We start from the raw sequence: 16991 nt of genomic DNA on the forward strand, positions 1-16991 counted from the left end.
ATTTTCAAATCTTGTCTCAACCCACCTTGTCCCTGAGGCATTTCACAGGACTTGCTGAAATTCGGTTAGTTTTTCATGAAATCAGATTTCCTAATTCAGAGGAACTCATAGTAATACATTTTCCTAGATTAAGGGTAGCAGTGCTTGCCTGTTTGAATAACCTTTCCCATTAAAACACATGGATGGATATATGTGTATGGATGCATATCCTTCAAAACATATCAGCTGTCCATTTCCTTTTCTCAGTTACATTCTCTCTTCTTTTTCTTGCATATACATATTGTTGAAGAACATCTCCACCCTTCAGAGAAATTGTCTTCTCAATGTATATTATTATTATTATTATTATTATTATTATTATTATTATTATCCATTTGCTACTCTCAGCTAAAGTACTGTGGGCCCTCTGCATTTACAGGTTTGACTTTTGCAAATTTGTTTTATATCTTCTCTCTAGGAATCGTTAGGTCCCCTGGTGCAACTCTGTTGCAGTGGAAGTTGTCTATAGAGCAGCACTGGAGGGCTTAGTGATTCCTAGTGGGGTTTTTTTTTACTATTTCCTCACTTTTGCAGGAGCTCTGTACCCCTAATCTCTGCAAAACTAGAGGGCCTACTATAGATCCATGGACTCATTTCAATTCAATGAGTTTTACTTCATGTAATTGCTTCAATAGGCCAGTACTGAGTTGGATTTGCAACTGGATTTAGATGATACAGAAATAAACACAAAAAGGGCACAATTCAGCTGAAAATGGAAAAGGTTAGCCTCATTTAACTGTGAGAAACCCATCCTTCATGCTAATGTGCATCACTACAAGCATGCTTAGGACTCTAAGGACCAATGCTGTCTACACTTCTTCAGAAGTCACTTCTGTATACTATATTCCCAAATGTGCACAAGATCTCAGCACACATATTAAGGATGAAGCTCCCATTGAGCTTAGTGGAACTTCTAAATATGGAACTGCACATGAACATCAACACGTTATTCACCCTCTCCCATTCCAGTTCCAAATTACAACTGGGATATGGGGTGCTCAAATGCCAATATCATGGAAGCAATCCATCTCAAGTCAATTATATTGAACAGGAAGAGGAATCAATTACTCTTGTGAAAGGTCTTACAACTTTTCAAGATAATTCAGTGTATCAACAGGAGAATGAGAGGTCTAGATGGAAAAGGGCAAATGTAGACCTCCGGTGGGATTTAGGCTAGCAGAAGATGGAGCCATAGAAGGAGGAATTTGTTTTGGACGGATTTTAAAAGTACTGTTGGTGGTTTCAGTTCTGAAGTCAATGTAATATGTTTATGGAACAATGAATGAATGTTGAACCGCTCTGCATGCGTAATTGCCTTCCCAATGTGCTTATTATTCGGGTAATGAAGAAACAAACACATGTTTGGTGAACAAAATTCAATTTGCATGAGCTGGCTGAGGCATGCTGTGTCTGACAGGTAAGCAAGTTCAACTTTATTTTGTTTTTCCGTTTCTTTTTTTCCTTTTTGTTCTGACTTCCGGATTAGTTCTGTCACTCCAGTCTCTCGCTGTTTGTGCCTGAAACGCAACTGGAGCTAGGTGCTGTTTTCTTTACTTTCCTACTTAAGACAGCCTGTTGTATGGAGCAACTCAGTAATTCTCATTTCATTTCCACAAAGGTGTGTCATTGGCATGTGACAGCCGAAAAGTAATTTTTACCCTTCTGGGAGTTTGCAGTGCTTTTAAAAACTGGGGAGGGGGCAACCAGGGTCCATAGAACCAACCTAACATAAAACACAACAAGGTCAATCCTTCAGAGAAGGACAGAAAGTTTCCCTTTAACTCTTAATTTGGTACTTGATTCTTGGGCAGATTTGCTTTGACTTACTACATGCTTCTTCCAAGGGTTTGTTATGATTTGATACAAAGAAGAGCTTCAGGCTTTGCATGATCTTGGTGTTCCTAAGGGAGCTGGACTATCCGCACATAGGCATCACCTGGAAATTCACATTATCACCATTGTCTGTCTCCTTGCAGGTGGTAATACCTGGTGCCATAAGTAATGGATTCTTTTAGGAATATTTGACTTCTTGGAAGTCTTTGCATCACATAAAAATATCAGGGATTTTCCTCTAGTAGAAATCTCTGTATACTTCACTCTGGTGAAGAAACACAATGGATTAAGATGCCCATTGCATTGAAGAGATGGTGCTCGTTAGTAGCTCTGAGGTCAGTGGAGTGGTAAATCTGGCCCCTTCTATACTGCCATATACAATCCAGATTATCTGCTTTGAATTGGATTATAAACTCATATAATCCAGTTCTAAAAAGATAATCTGGATTATATGGCAGTCTAGAAGGGGCCCCAATCTCAATTTCAATTTGAGCTGCATTGGAGCTATCCAATGTACTGGATCTTTTTGGGGATTTTGGATAGCTCCTCAAACCAACAGAGTAGATTTATCACAACACTGACCTGGGAGCCAGCCATACGTTTCCATGGCAAAAGAAGCATCAGAAAGATCAGCCCCAATGAAATTATGTGTCCTGTTTGGAAGAAATTTAGGAATAAGAGTGTAGTCAACAAAGTGCGGCAGCATCCATTTCACAGGACAGAGGGAGAAGTCCCTCTGGACCCTGCTTTCCACGTGTGTGGTGTAGAATGTCCTTAGATGTCAGACTTATATTACAAATACTTGGCAATTGTTACCAATTTATTAGTCCTAACAGCTAAGACAGCGTTCCTGATTTTGTTTTTCAAGTAAGAATCAATGGTAATACATATCCAGGTTACGGGGAAATAAGGAATGAAATGATTTGAATTAAATTGTGGTTGGTCTCCAAAGCATATATAGAACAGGTTTTCTACTCTGCTGGGGAACTGAGATCCCCATATGATGAAGGAGGCATTCCTTGGATTGTATAAGGAAGCCACAACGTTCCCTGCTTTTGTGGGACATCATACATACATCACATTTCCTGTTTTTTGCAGGAGCTCAGAGCAGCAACATTTCTCAGCCAACTTTTCCATCCAGTTTGGTCACTTCCAATCCTACCTTCTCATTTAGCTACAGCAGAGTTGTACTGCTTTCCTTGGAAGAAAATATTCACCGCATTATATGTTTAGCTATCCCAAGTGCTGGAGTATAGGCATATCTTTAGGGATGTTACCCAGTTTTGTATATTAAAAAGGGAGGGGCTGAAATACAATTTTGAAGTGAATTTGGCAAGCCAAGGTGCAAATCTAGGCAGATATACTCTCAGCACAATGGCTTAGTAGTGAAGGCCATTGTCTTGCATTTCAAAAGCATTCTCCAGTTCTATTCCCTCACAAAAGTATTTTGCTGTTGTTCGTTGTGCTTACCTCTTCACAAGGAGCTATACTCCATCTCAAATACATCTTAGCAAGAGTAAAGTCTTCCTACTCCAGATTCACTCATACCTTGTGGTCATCCTACCACACAGATACCTTGTGGCATTTTAGTCAGAAATGAACCTTTGGGTTCAGCCTTTTGAACAAAATGATAGAATCGTGCAAGTTGGAAGAGTCTGCAAGAACCATGTAGTTCAACCGTAATCTAATGTCCTCCTGGAAGATGTCCATCCAACCTCTGGGTGAAAATGTTCAAAGGAAAAGCCCAGTACCCACTGACATAATATCATCCACCATTAAATGGCAGAAAGGAAAGTCTAAATCTATCAGTAGATGCAAGTTCCTTTCTTTCCATTTGAATCCATTGTTTCATGTCCTAGTTTCTGAAGCAGCAGAAAATGAGCTTGGTCCATAGCCAATCTATAGAATCTATAGTAAACCATAGTGATGTGCTGAACCTCTATGGGTTCAGTTCCTTTAAAATTCAAACTGTATCACAGAACAGGTTCTCCAGCTCATGGACATTGAAGTTATGAGCCGGAGTGACCTCTTAAGGAAGATTTCAAATGAGGAGAACATTGAAGTTATGAGCCTGAGTGACCCCTTGTACATGTGTAAAACTTTTAGAGTGTGCCCCTTTCACTGCCGCACTTGTCCAGCTCAGTTCTGAGAAGGACACTAACAATGGAGTGAGCCTTTACACGAGCCAGCAGAATCAGGTCATAGAAATGCAATGGTTACACCACGACCCCTAATTTTTAATGATAAAATAGCTCCAGTTGCTCAGTTTCTGAGACACGCTCTTGATAAATAATTAGAATTGCAATAATGCCAGCTTTTTGCATAATCATAGGTATTTTAAGTGGATTTAGTTTGTTTGAGTGTTATTTAGCTCTGTGGTTTTAAACGTGTTTGTCCCCAGCTGAATAAAGATTTGGGGGGGTTAGCTGCAAATCTATAAAATTTTAATTGCTTTTCTCTCTGGGGGAAATTATAAAACTACTTTTAATAAGTAACCTATGCAAATAATATTTTGTGGATATGAAACTTTATGCAAACATGGATACCTCAAATTATATTTTAGTTGCAAACTGGTTGATTTGATTTATTAACTTTTTAATATTTTTCCCCGTACTAAAAGTAAGATCGAGAGTTTTGCATCTGAATAAATTGGTTTCTTCATTCCCTGTAGGTATTGGTCCCTTATAAACTGTAAGATGGCAAAAACTTGAGTTAATTGCTAATCCTGCATCTTAGTGAATTACCAGTTTAAAACAGTTTGTATCTTTACTTCCCAATTTTACTCTCCTTTGGTGCCTTTTGCTATAAATGATCTGGTCATAAGAATGAATTATTGTTTCTCCAGTCAACATTAATATTATTTTATAATTGTTTTGCAAAAACCAGAGCAATCTGTGTGCTTATATTTTTGCGCATGCACACACACAAGGCCTCTTTAGATGAAACCATTTGAGACTGAAATACTATTAACTTTTTAGATAACAGCAATCATAGCTTATTGTGTGTATGTGCCTTTGTCTGTTGACTTATGGCAAACCCCATGCCTTTCATAATGCTTTCTTAAGCATACTCATTGTTGGTTTTGCCAGTTCTCAGAAATAAAGTGGTGGTTTTCCATTTCCATATTAACCAGGTCTGATCCTGCTTAGGTTCCAAGATCAGACACAGGATTTGATGACATTGGGGTCTACTGGGTTATAAATATGGAGAAAGCCAAGCTTTTAGTTTGCCTTCATAGTCGAATGAAGAGTAGGACTCTATGAATCTGTCTTCTAAAGAAGAAGAACTGGTGAAATCTCCTTCTGTGGACATCTTAAAGGAGGCTGGAGAGCTATCTGCTGGGAATGCTCTTGTTGGAGAACCTGCACTTAACTTAGACCTCATAGTCCATGAGCCAATAAAATACAATTTAATGGATTATAGTAGTTAGATATTGAAATAGGTGGTTAAATTTGAAGCTCTAAAGCTCAAATGTTAATAAATCACAGGATTATGATTGTGGTGATATCCAAACATTACCTTTGTTTGTCATCGCTCAAAATATGGTTGAACACAAGGGTGTCATAGTTGAGAAATGAGGAGAACACTCAGAGGGGACCAACCCTGATGGTTATGTCAATGGTTATTAAAGAAGGAAAGTGTAAAAACTATCCAGAAACAGATTTAGCAGAGCCATGGTAGTATGGTGCTCATCCATCTACCCTGGCCCCTTTATGAATGGGCAAAGTAACTTTCCAGTCTCTGATGCAGACTCATGAAGAAATAATTTTTGTAAGCTGCAGTAGGAATGAAAGCAAGGCTAAATAAATGTGATTTATTGCATGTTTGCAGGGGGTCAAGGGGCAAATAATAGTTGTTCAGATTTCCTTTTTAATTGCAGATGGTTATGACTTTGCTGTTGTATAATTTTTTTTGCATATAGGGCTATAGTTTGATTGTTAATCCCAACTAGAGTTGACCTGTTAAATCAATGGGAAGTACATAAGTGTTGCCTTCCCATTGTCCTTTGTTTCAGTGCATCTGCTCTATAGGGGACTAAGACAAGGATTTTTAGTAATATATTTATTAAAACAAATGTGAATGCAATAGAAAGGACTATAGGCTTGGCAGTGAGTTAGCATTTCCACTTCTGCCATAATGAGAAATGCAATCAGAGACTCCTTACATCAGTGGTTCTCAACCTGGGGTCCTCAGATGTTTTTGGCCTTCAACGTCCAGAAATCCTAACAGCTGGTAAACTGGCTGGGATTTCTGGGAGTTGTAGGCCAAAAACATCTGGGGACCCAAGGTTGAGAACCACTGCCTTACATTCTTCTATCTAGCCCATATCTTGACATGTCAGCAAGAGGTAAAGAGGTCTCAAACCTCTTCGCACCAATTAGAGAAGGCCCGGTGAACCCACTGTTGAAAGATGAGTTGACAGATATTCATTCAGTGGATTTACTCTAGTTGAAAGTGATAATAGGATCAAGACCTGTACTTCCCAGCCAAGACCACCCAAGCGAAAATATAGCTGTTACAGTAACAAGAGATTACTGGCCAATGCATCCACCTCTTGGAAGAATGAATGAATGGAGGCCAAGTGCTGGGGCATCAGCTGAAGGGAAGGTGTGCTTTCAAACTAGAAAGAAGGGTCAAGAGAGGCACAAATAGTCTTGATCTCATGTGGACCCGCCTCAGGAGGTCAGAGTGTGACCCTGTCCCAAGACTTATAGAAAATGGGCCAAGCTTCCCAGTGTTGTTCTTCATGGTGCGAAAACCGTTTTGGCATGGCAGTGGAGCGTGTTCTCACTTTTGTCATTTGCATGATCACATGGTGTCTCACTAGAATGTACGTAATGCTGTTCCTGGATTATGACAGATCCATCACATTGATTCACTGAATGGCTTGCTTGAATCGAGTCCCAAGGCTGAACTCTTTCACTTTGACCGTCTGTCCCTCTCCTCTGTTTGTTTTATGACTTGACTTGTTTCGTCTCAGATTGGAATAAGACAATGTGTCGTCCTTGCATATGAACATAAATTACAAATATATATGGGATTGGGAGGGGGGAGCTAGAGATGCATATGTATGCTATTGTATACCAAGCTTCTCATCAAGGATGTTTCCACAAGGCATCCTGTAGCATTAAGATCGCATTTCCATGGCTGTAGAGACATCCTATGGAACCTGAGCATCTTTTTGTTTGGTGTTGTACTTAAGAGTTCAGTGAAGTGCACTGAAATGTTCTGAATCTGTTGTTTGTTGTTATGTACCATCAAGTTGGCTTTTGACTTATGGTAACCCATTGAATGGGAGACCTCCAAGTCACTCTATTCTCGACAGCCTACGCATATCTTCCAAACCCAGGTCCATGGCTTCCCTAGTTGAACAAGTTCATTGGTGAAATACAACTCTGTATTTATAAATACAGTGGATTCTAGGTATCCATTGGGGTTTAGTTCCTGGACACTAAAATCTATGGATGCTCATGTCCCATACAATGACATGGTAACATGGTGTCTCTTATATAAAATGGCAACATCAGAGTTTGCTTTTGGGATTTTTTGGGGGGAGGGGGTATATTCAAGCATAAATGGTTGAATCAATGGATACAGAATCCATGGCTACAAGGGGATGATTATATGTAATAGAGTATATGAATACAGTATAACAGGAAGATGCAACCAAAATACATAGTTGTTGAAGCACTTTTAGTGACTTTTTCTGTGACAACATTTCAGAGTATACAGTGTTCCATTTATTTACTAAGATTTATAGTTTCTCCTAACCTTCAGACAGCAAAGACATCAGAACAACTCACATTTCTTTGTTTTTCTTAACCTGCATAGGATCAAATGGGAATGAGTCCCATTGGGTGTAATGTTGGGTGTAAGTCCCATTGGGTGTAAGCATTTGTACACATAGGAAGCTAGTGTTCTTTTCTTTTCACAACCCTGTGCTATGGAGAAGAGATTAGAATAATGTGCCCTTTCTTTAATATTATATTATTTTAATAGTTGTGTCCTGCTTTCATGCTCACACATAGTTGTGTTGAAGGACAAAGCTACTTTTGCTGAACAGAATGATCGATGATCTAGGGATGCTGTCTTTGACTTATGACAATCCTATAGTATCAAAGGGTCCAGAATATATCTCCATGAGGAATATATCTCCACTGGGAAGATAACACTCTGCAGTGCTTTATAATTTACATACAGGCATTTACAAAAGAAAACTATCTCCATTGTACTCAAACCATTGTACTCTCCAGAATTTTGCCCAAACTTTGGAGTTTCCCTCTGATTTCTCTTAATGTAGGGAAAAATCAGGTTAACCCGGATTACCTTCGAAGCGCTAGAACAGGGGTCCTCAAACTTTTTAAGTGGAGGGCTAGTTCACGGTCTTTCAGACTGTTGGGGGGGGGGGGGCAGATTATGATGAAATCCAAAATTAGGATTGTTGTTGTGTGCCTTCAAGTCATTTCAGACTTAGGCCAATCCTAAGTCTAAAGTTTAGGACAGGGGCCAGGTAAATGGGCCGCATCTGGCCCACAGGCCTTAGTTTGGGGACCCCTGCTCTAGAGCATTGAGGGGACTGACTATATAGGCCCATGCAGACAAACTCCAAATCATGCTTAAAATATATATAACAAGTGAGATTAGGGTCTTGACATTACTCATCCATAAATAGCAACTATTTACCAGATGGAGAAATCACACAGATCAGCCAGCCAGAGTCTCCCCCATTTTTATTTTTGCTGAAATAGTACTTGTTTTCAAGGTTGCATCCATACTATAAATTTAGCCTGTGCAAGTTTTATGCAGCTCTGAAAAGCTGCAAAATATTGGCAGCTGGATTCTTGGGTTTTGAATGTCCTTGTTAATGTTCCTACACAGAGGTTTGGAGTTAGCACTGGACACAATAAATTACCTAACTGCTAATTTGGAGGCTCAGAAGTTAAAATACAGGAAGAAAAGCCTCTCATGTTATGGACTTGCCAGTAAAAAATGTGCTTAGAGGTTGAAAATATCTCTCAGGGGTTGCCTTTCCCCCCTTTGATGTATTTTTCATCCTAAATATATCGATACCTCCCGGGGTTTTGCTACTAAGAATGAGATCCCTCTACACCACCGGGTTTCAAACGAGAAAGAGAAACAAAGCCACAATAGAGAATGCATAACTTTGCTTGGCAACACACAAAGTATTCCTGTTTGAGGGCTTCCCAAATAATTTGCCAGTGGGGTGCATTTAAACTTTTTTGGAAACTCATCTAGAGCAGAAATGTGCAGATTTCAGGCTTCTGGGATCTCTTTCAAAAAATATAATGCTAACACTAGAATCCTGATAAAAAATAAGATATAGAACTCTAGAACTTTAAGCTTGGGAATATGTTTTGGTTGCTAGAACAAGTCTGAATGTACAGTTGTTCCACACAAAACAACATTTCTAATTACCCAATTCTTCCAATATTTACAGTCATTAGTCTTAAGTAGACTAGATCCAAATAGTCTACATCAGTGGTTCCTAACCTTTGGGCCTCCAGGTGTTTTGGACTTCTGGGACTCCCAGAAATCCCAACCAGCCTACCAGCTGTTTAGGAACTGTGGGAGCTGAAGTCCAAAACAACTGGAGGCCCAATGGTTGGGAACCACTGATCTACATAGTGAAACTACAACTCAAGTAGACCAAGATTCAGATCCCCACTCATCCATGGATACACACTAGGCAACTTTGAATGGGCAGCACTCTTTCAACCTAAAGGAAGGCCAAGACCACCCAATTCTGAACAAATCTTGCCAAGAAAACTCCATAATAATTATAACATATGGTTGCCATAGGTCAGGAATGACTTGAAGGCATACAACAGCAGCAATTATGAGTAGATCCATGGAACCAATATTCAGGCTTATCAAATCCCACCACTACCACCACCACCACCTCCACTACTCTGTGAGTTTATTCTGTTTTGTACTAATAATTCCTTTAGGCCATTTTGCTAATAAAGATCAGGATGGTGATATGTATATGTCCCTTTGGGCTTGGGGCAGTTGAATAGATAAGAATCAGAAAGGAACTAAAGATCTCCTAGGTCAGTAGATCTCACCCTGTGGGTCCCCAGGTGTTTCGGCCTACAATTCTCAGAAATCCCAGCCAGTTTACCAGCTGTTAGAATTTCTGGGAGTTGAACGCCAAAACATCTGGGGACCCACAGGATGAGAACCACTGTCCTAGATGTTTCAGTTCTACCCTCTGCTCTTTTTGATGTAGACTATTGCCAAAGAGCTATCATATAAGCAAATGTTGGGCAACAACTCCCAAAATCCCACTAGCAGCATAGCCTCTAGCCATGTTAGTTGGTGGATTCTTGAAATCATAGCCCAAAAAGTAGTAACTTCATTGTTGTGTGCCATGAAGTCATTTCAGACTTATGGTGACACTAAGGCCTCAATATGAAACTAGGACTTCTGTCTTCAGAATGAAAAAAGGCTGACTGATACTACAAAAACATATAGGAAATATAGGAATATAGGAAATGTATATTTCAACCTGAAAAAGCTAGCAAGAAGAAGACACGACGTTATCATAAAGGAACACTTTTTTCTTGCCCACATTTTGATTGGACAACCGAATTTGGGTAGTTCTAATTGGCTGAATGGATAGAAGAAATTTGAGGAAAAATTCAATGCAAAAATATTTTCGGCAGAGATAGTTATACACCAATACTGAGATCTTTAAAAAATATAGGACACTGAGACTTCAGAGGTGGGTTTTTTTGTGTTGAGGCTGTTGTCAGCGTATTTTGCTGAAATTTGGATAACAATTGCCGCTTGTGAGTTATCTTGGGCATACAGCCAACGACGGAATTGTTTGCATGTCCCCGTGTCCTACAGACATGAGGTTGTGACATGGGATTGTCTCTGTACACGGCACTCATTTTATGATGAATGTTCAACAGTGTGTTCCCAAGCAGCTAGACACCCACAGCCATCCTGCGTATCCAAGATAAGATATTTTATATAAAAAACAGGTATCAAAAGCGTGGTGATGGGGAAGGCCTGGGCATAAGCTGAGAATACCTTCAGAAAGTGGCAGTGAGCATGTGCTTTTTTCTCATCTGCATGCTCCAGGAATTAATCCATTTATTTGTGCTACGAATTGCCTTGGGAAAAGTCACTTATTTCTCTGGATCATTTCTCATTCGTCTTTTCTAAACATTCTACTAGGAACCTGCAAAATTCATTCATGTTTTTGTGACTGGTTGATTCATTCGTACATGCACGTTTTTGCTCATTGATGACCGATTGCAGTATTAAAGACAATCTTGCTTGCCAGAATGAACCTTTACAAATCGAATAGCATCCTGGAGATGAGATATCGTTTAATAACCGCTGCAAAACAATGCCCCAAAAGAGCTAGTCCCCATACTGAAACACTGAGTGATCAAATAGTGAAGATGTCTGTGGTGTGTGAATGAAGCTACAATTTTTTTATTTTGTTTTCAGGACTCTGAAAGTGACTTTACCCTATTTATTTATTTATTTATTTAAAGCATTTCTATATTGGAACCAGCATGCTGTAGTGATTTGAATGCTGGACGATGACTTTGGAGAACAGGGCTTGAATCCCCGGCCCCATCTACACCGCATTGAACTACATTATATGAGCCCACACTACTTCAAACTGCATTATGGCAGATGAGCCATAACATGTCTGAAAACCAAGAGTGTGACCTTGTGCAAGTCACGTCCTTATAGCTTGAGGAAAACTCATGATAGGTTCACCTTAGAGTCACCATAATTTGGAAATTACTTGAAGACACCCAACAAAAACAACAATTTCTGTAACGTCTCCCAGTTCCCAAGAGATCCAGAGGCAATGAACAAATGAAAATGTTTTCAAAAAACGTATTATAATATCCATTTTAAAAAGCAATCTAAAACATTAATAGCAGCACTTTGAAACACCAGATACCATATGGAACAGTCAGAAACTGAAAAGAGATGGGTCTAGCCTAACTTCCTTGGCTAGGGAGATCCACAGTCAAGACAATGAGACCATAGGTTTTTGCTGGGTAGGGTTTGGGGACGGCATTGATGGGCATCTCACAGCCCATACCCCCAAAAAAGGTCCAGTTATTTCTGAGAGACCATAGACACCATTGTTCTGCTACTCTTACTGCTCTATCCTTCCATTTTTGAGAATGTGGAGAAGAGGTAACCTGTACCATCCATGTCCTCTTCTTCTAAGCAGTTGTGAAAAGTATCACCTGGTGGAAAGGTCAAGATGATGGTCAATGTCTAGCCTTACTCTGAGAAGACAGCCACAAAGACATCTTTCCCATTCCATGACTCCAACATCTAGAGCTGATGTTAAAACTGGCATCACGCTGACAGTGCTCTGGTTGCATGGAAAGGGTTGGACTACATGTCCTTGTGGTGCCTCCCAACTCTGTGATTATCGATTAGAGATTTGTAAGGAGGATATTTATTTTGCAAGACCAGGTTACCTTTATTAAGATCCAAACTCCTGGGAACTGAGAATACGTCTTACTTCCACATCTGTATAACAATTGTAACACATATTACATATATTTAATGTCATATATTTGGAAATGACTCCAAATTGTATGGGACTTTATGTTTTTTGATTTGGTTTTGACTTTTGGCTCGGGCAAAGTTTTTGCACAGATCTCTGCATGAAATGTCAATGTTTGTAGCACAACAGTTGCTTTACTTTGACAAAACACATTTTTATGCAAAGTATCCTTACGCATTTGACAGTTTGCACTAGGGGGCATTTTGATTTGTTTAGAGACTTTTTCTCATTGAATATGGGAAATCTGCATATTCTGTGCTAGCCATCAGCCACAGGGAGTCTTTGCAGGTGAATGAGTGGCTGCTATGTCTTCTGGCCTCTCCATATGGAATGGAGCATCAAAGTCCACAAACAGACATACATACATATTTTTATATAAATAGAGACTCTACTTCTGCTACAGAGTCAAGACATCTTTCTAGAATTTCCAGAAATCACTTGGGAACAGACCCATGGCCATCATGGCAAACATGAAATCCAGAGCTGCTCCTGATAAGGTGGACTCTGCATGAATACTGATGTCCCCCAGAACTTCTAGTTACTGGGACTCCAATATCAGATTGGAGACCACCTCAGCAAGCTCTGGCAGACAGACTGCTGTGTCGCAGGGTGGTCAGTACACCAGCAAAATCCCCAATCTGACCTGGTTACCCACCTTCAGGAGGACACATTCAAACCCAGAAGATTGTGGACAGGGCAATTGGAATTTATTTTATGTTGTTGTATTTTATTGTATATTGTTGGGCTTGGTCCCCATGTAAGCCGCCCCAAGTCCCCTTGGGGAGATGGGGTGGGATACAAGAACAAAGTTGTTGTTGTTGTTATTATTATTATTATTATTATTATTATTATTATTATTATTTTAAAAAATAATTTTGAAGAATAATTCTGGCTATATTTGTCACTGGTAGAATAATGAGGAAATTACTGAACAGTTCTCTGCCACACAGTGCAACATGTCCCATGAAAGCACAGTTTGAGGAAGTTCAACCATTTATTTAGGTTGAGTCAGATATACCATGGGATGTATAATATTTTGCTACAAACCTTCCAAAGCGCCAAAGAGTTGTCTCAGCTTTTGTAATTAAGGAATTACATGACAACTTCAACACATTGACAGTGGCAACTTTTGGGGGATTTCTCACTTTCCAAAAGCTCTTTTTTCATGCTTATTGGCCCAGAACAAAGCCTCAGAGATTCTGACCAGCTGGATTAGAGTTTTAAATCATAGTTTTTCGCCCATCGATCAACTCCTTGTTGAGATTGCATGCACTGGCTGTGATCAACAAGTACTTAAATGTGCCCGACATTGATCCAGCAACATGGGGTGGAACAGATGTTTTTATGAGAGCACGAAGGGAAGCAGATGACAAGATACAAGTCAAGTTTCATTCCGATGTCACTTTCAAAACCAATACATCAGTCTGTGAAGCTGAAGGGTGCTGATGGAGCAGACTTTGAAAGGTTTCTCACTACTGCAATTTCTGTTCAAGTGTCATTCTGATAACCCTGTCATTTTCAAATTCCATTAAACATGCCAATAGTTTTATATGATAGGAGAAAAAATATATGCAGGAGAAAAAATATATGCATCCATTCAAAAAGCTTGAATATTGCTTTTTCTGGGTGTAAACACTGAACGATATTATCACGCCAGGCACCATAACACCATAAGTCACTGCTGTTATGTTGAAGTTGCAGTAACGGTAAATCTACAGGACAAATCATTATATGTTGGGTTCGAGTGTTCATTGGACCTACCACTGCCAACTTTACAAATTGAGACTGAGATGCAAAGTTTATGGCCTGGAATAGTTTGGGCACAGGCAGAGCCGGCCCTAGGTATTTTTCAAGTGTAGGCGAACAGAATTTTGGCGCCCCTCCAAACCAATCACTGAAAAATAAAAGCGTTGGATAAGCGAAAATGTTGGATAATAAGGAAGTATAAAGGAAAAGCCTATAAAACATCAAATTACATTATGATTTTAAAAATTAAGCACCAAAACATCATGTTTTACAACAAATCAATAGAAAAAGCAGTTCAATACATGGTAATGTTATGTAGGAATTACTATATTTGCAAATTTAGCACTAAACATTGAACAGGGATATAGGGCAGGGTGAACTTAGATAACCCAGATAGCCCTCAGTATTAAAAAAAAACCCTCTAAAATCAGGACAATAAATAAAGAACAACACTCTGAAAACAGAAGAAATCCAGACAGTAAACAATCAGGGACAGCTAACTCCTCCCAAAAAAAGATTCTCCCAGGCAAGAAGAAGCCAGGCCTTGAAGCCACAGGGCCATTAAATGCTAATCAAGGTGATTAATTACAACATTCACATCTGCTTCAAAGAAAAGTTCTTTCTCCCACCCTGGACCTTCTACAGATATATAAACCCCACATACCTAGCTTCCAAGTTCCTACAGACCTCACAATCTCTGAAGGCCCCAAAGGTGGGCTTGTGTGGTGCGAAGGTGGGTCTGCGCTGGCCGGAAGGCCCAAAAGAGAAGGAGGTGGAGAGTGGTGCCCTCCTCCCAGGACGATGGTGCCCCCGGGACGATGGCACCACAGGCAAATGCCTATTTTGCCTTATGGTTGGACCGCCTCTGGGCACAGGACACACGCCTGTCATGCCTCTCTCACTCAATCGAAATCATTTGTCACTTTCAGACAGGACGGATGCCAGTATGACACGTCTGTGGTACACACACAGCCTCAAGCTAGAGTTTGCCACAAGAGCAATCCTGCTGACTTTAATAAGAGTAGGAGTAAATGGCTTGGGAATGCCTCCTGATTAGTATCGGAGTACTTTGGCTTAACTGGAACGAGGGTCCTAGGGACAGACAATCACTGGACACTCAATCCGCATCCCGCCTGCCATTTTGATTGCTTTTCTGGAGCATGAAACTGGCTTCTGTGTTACAGTGGTTCAGGACCAATCTCATGCCACTTACGGGACTGTCTCGTTCGCGCTGCTGCTAATGCTGGCAACTGCTCTTCATGTCAATGGTGCTTGTGCAGTATTTCCGAGCTGTCGTGCATGGTGCATTGTGTGTGTGCCCTTGATTTACACTCTTGACATCTGCTAGCCTTCCAGTGGAACGATTGCATGGGTACACAAGGCATGATTAGCCAGAATGGAAGCGTGTGGGTGTTTCATTGTTTCATTTGATATAATAATGATGACTATTTGTTCCAATCAAAAGAGTTCAAATGTTTGTAGTTTCATTTCCCCTTCTTTCATTTGCAATGGTCATGTTGAGCGTAGAGCAACCAATTTGGCAAGAGGAAGGTTAATATCAGTTCTGCACTTTGCTAAGGTATACTGTGAACTACTGTATATGCTCATGTATAAATCCAGACATTTCAATCCAAAGATCAACCTCAAAATCCTGAGGTCCATGGGTCAATATATAAATGTACTTAACACTTCTCAAAAAAGGGGGAACTATCCACTTCTCTGTGCTTAGTCCATTCCAGAAGAACTCAAAAGATGCACTGACTTTCTTGACTTTCAATGCTTCTGGCATTATTGAATGCTTGAATGGAAAAATGCTGGTGGCAACCTAAGTTGGCATTCACATTTTCCCCTCTCTGTGAATGACACTTGTGAGCCATATCAAAATCCATAATTTTGGCCCACAAACCTGCTCCCCATTTATATATAAGGTGGACATATACATGAGTATATACGGTAATTTCATTCTTGAAATGATGGCGTATTTGGATATATTGTATCATTATTTTTTTGGGAGCAGGATTAAAATGTTTTAAGTTTGCAGTGGGTTACATCAGTGGTTCTCAACCTATGGGTCCCCAGATGTTTTGGCCTTCAACTCCCAAAAATCCTAACAGCTACTGGCTGGGATTTCTGGGAGTTGTAGGCCAAAACACCTGGCGACCCACAGGTTGAGAAACACTGTCCTAGATTTTACTTGGTTTTGCCCCTCCCTAACTTATTAAAAAGTAGTGTCTTTAACAGCAACACAACATGTCCTTCATTTAGGTGATGTAGGTCCATTGTCAATGGGGAAACATTTTAAGTCCAATTTAGTATGAGATGTTTCGTTACCCCAAACCAAATATTTCCAGTGCCAGAATTGATAGCCAGCCCATACTCCAGAGTCACCGTGTTATTTTTTTGCCATGAAAAAAATCCCAGCATGTCTGCTTCATGATCCTTAGAAACTCTCGAGTTAACCGGATGTGTCAACCTGCCTCTTCTCTACATTCATTAAAATTAAGCACTTTCCCCCTTAACCCATCTGTAAACATAAATTCAATCGGCAGCGAGCACATTTCCCAGTCAGCAAGCAGTATTGTGAATTTTATCTTCTCTTGCAGAAATCAATTCGTCTTCGTTGCAACAGATGAAATTTCTTGTAACACCTCTGCAGGTAACAATCATTGATACTTCTTGATGCATCCATCCGAGTCTCAATATCCTTTTACACATGCCGCAGTTAATCACTAGAGAAAGCCTAGTAAAGCCCATAAGATAAATCTTTGGAATAGTTTCACTCGGTTGTAGCTCA

At 39.9% G+C, this 16991-nt stretch overlaps 1 protein-coding gene across 14 annotated transcripts in view; it reads left to right on the top strand.

The window, feature by feature from the left end:
- The window catches only part of rbfox1 (RNA binding fox-1 homolog 1), a 1150117-nt gene that overhangs the window by 1116421 nt on the left and 16705 nt on the right, over positions 1 to 16991 (top strand). For 5 of the 14 annotated variants that reach the window (XM_062964632.1, XM_062964630.1, XM_062964635.1 and 2 more), the window contains one exon: positions 16801 to 16853. The exons of the other annotated variants lie outside the window; for them this stretch is intronic. In XM_062964632.1, the coding sequence (XP_062820702.1) occupies positions 16801 to 16853 (53 nt within the window). The remainder of the gene's footprint in view (positions 1 to 16800; positions 16854 to 16991) is intronic. 14 annotated transcript variants of the gene reach the window in all.

Source organism: Anolis carolinensis, unplaced genomic scaffold, assembly GCF_035594765.1.
Source record: "Anolis carolinensis isolate JA03-04 unplaced genomic scaffold, rAnoCar3.1.pri scaffold_13, whole genome shotgun sequence".
Classification (NCBI taxonomy): Eukaryota; Metazoa; Chordata; class Lepidosauria; order Squamata; family Dactyloidae; genus Anolis; species Anolis carolinensis.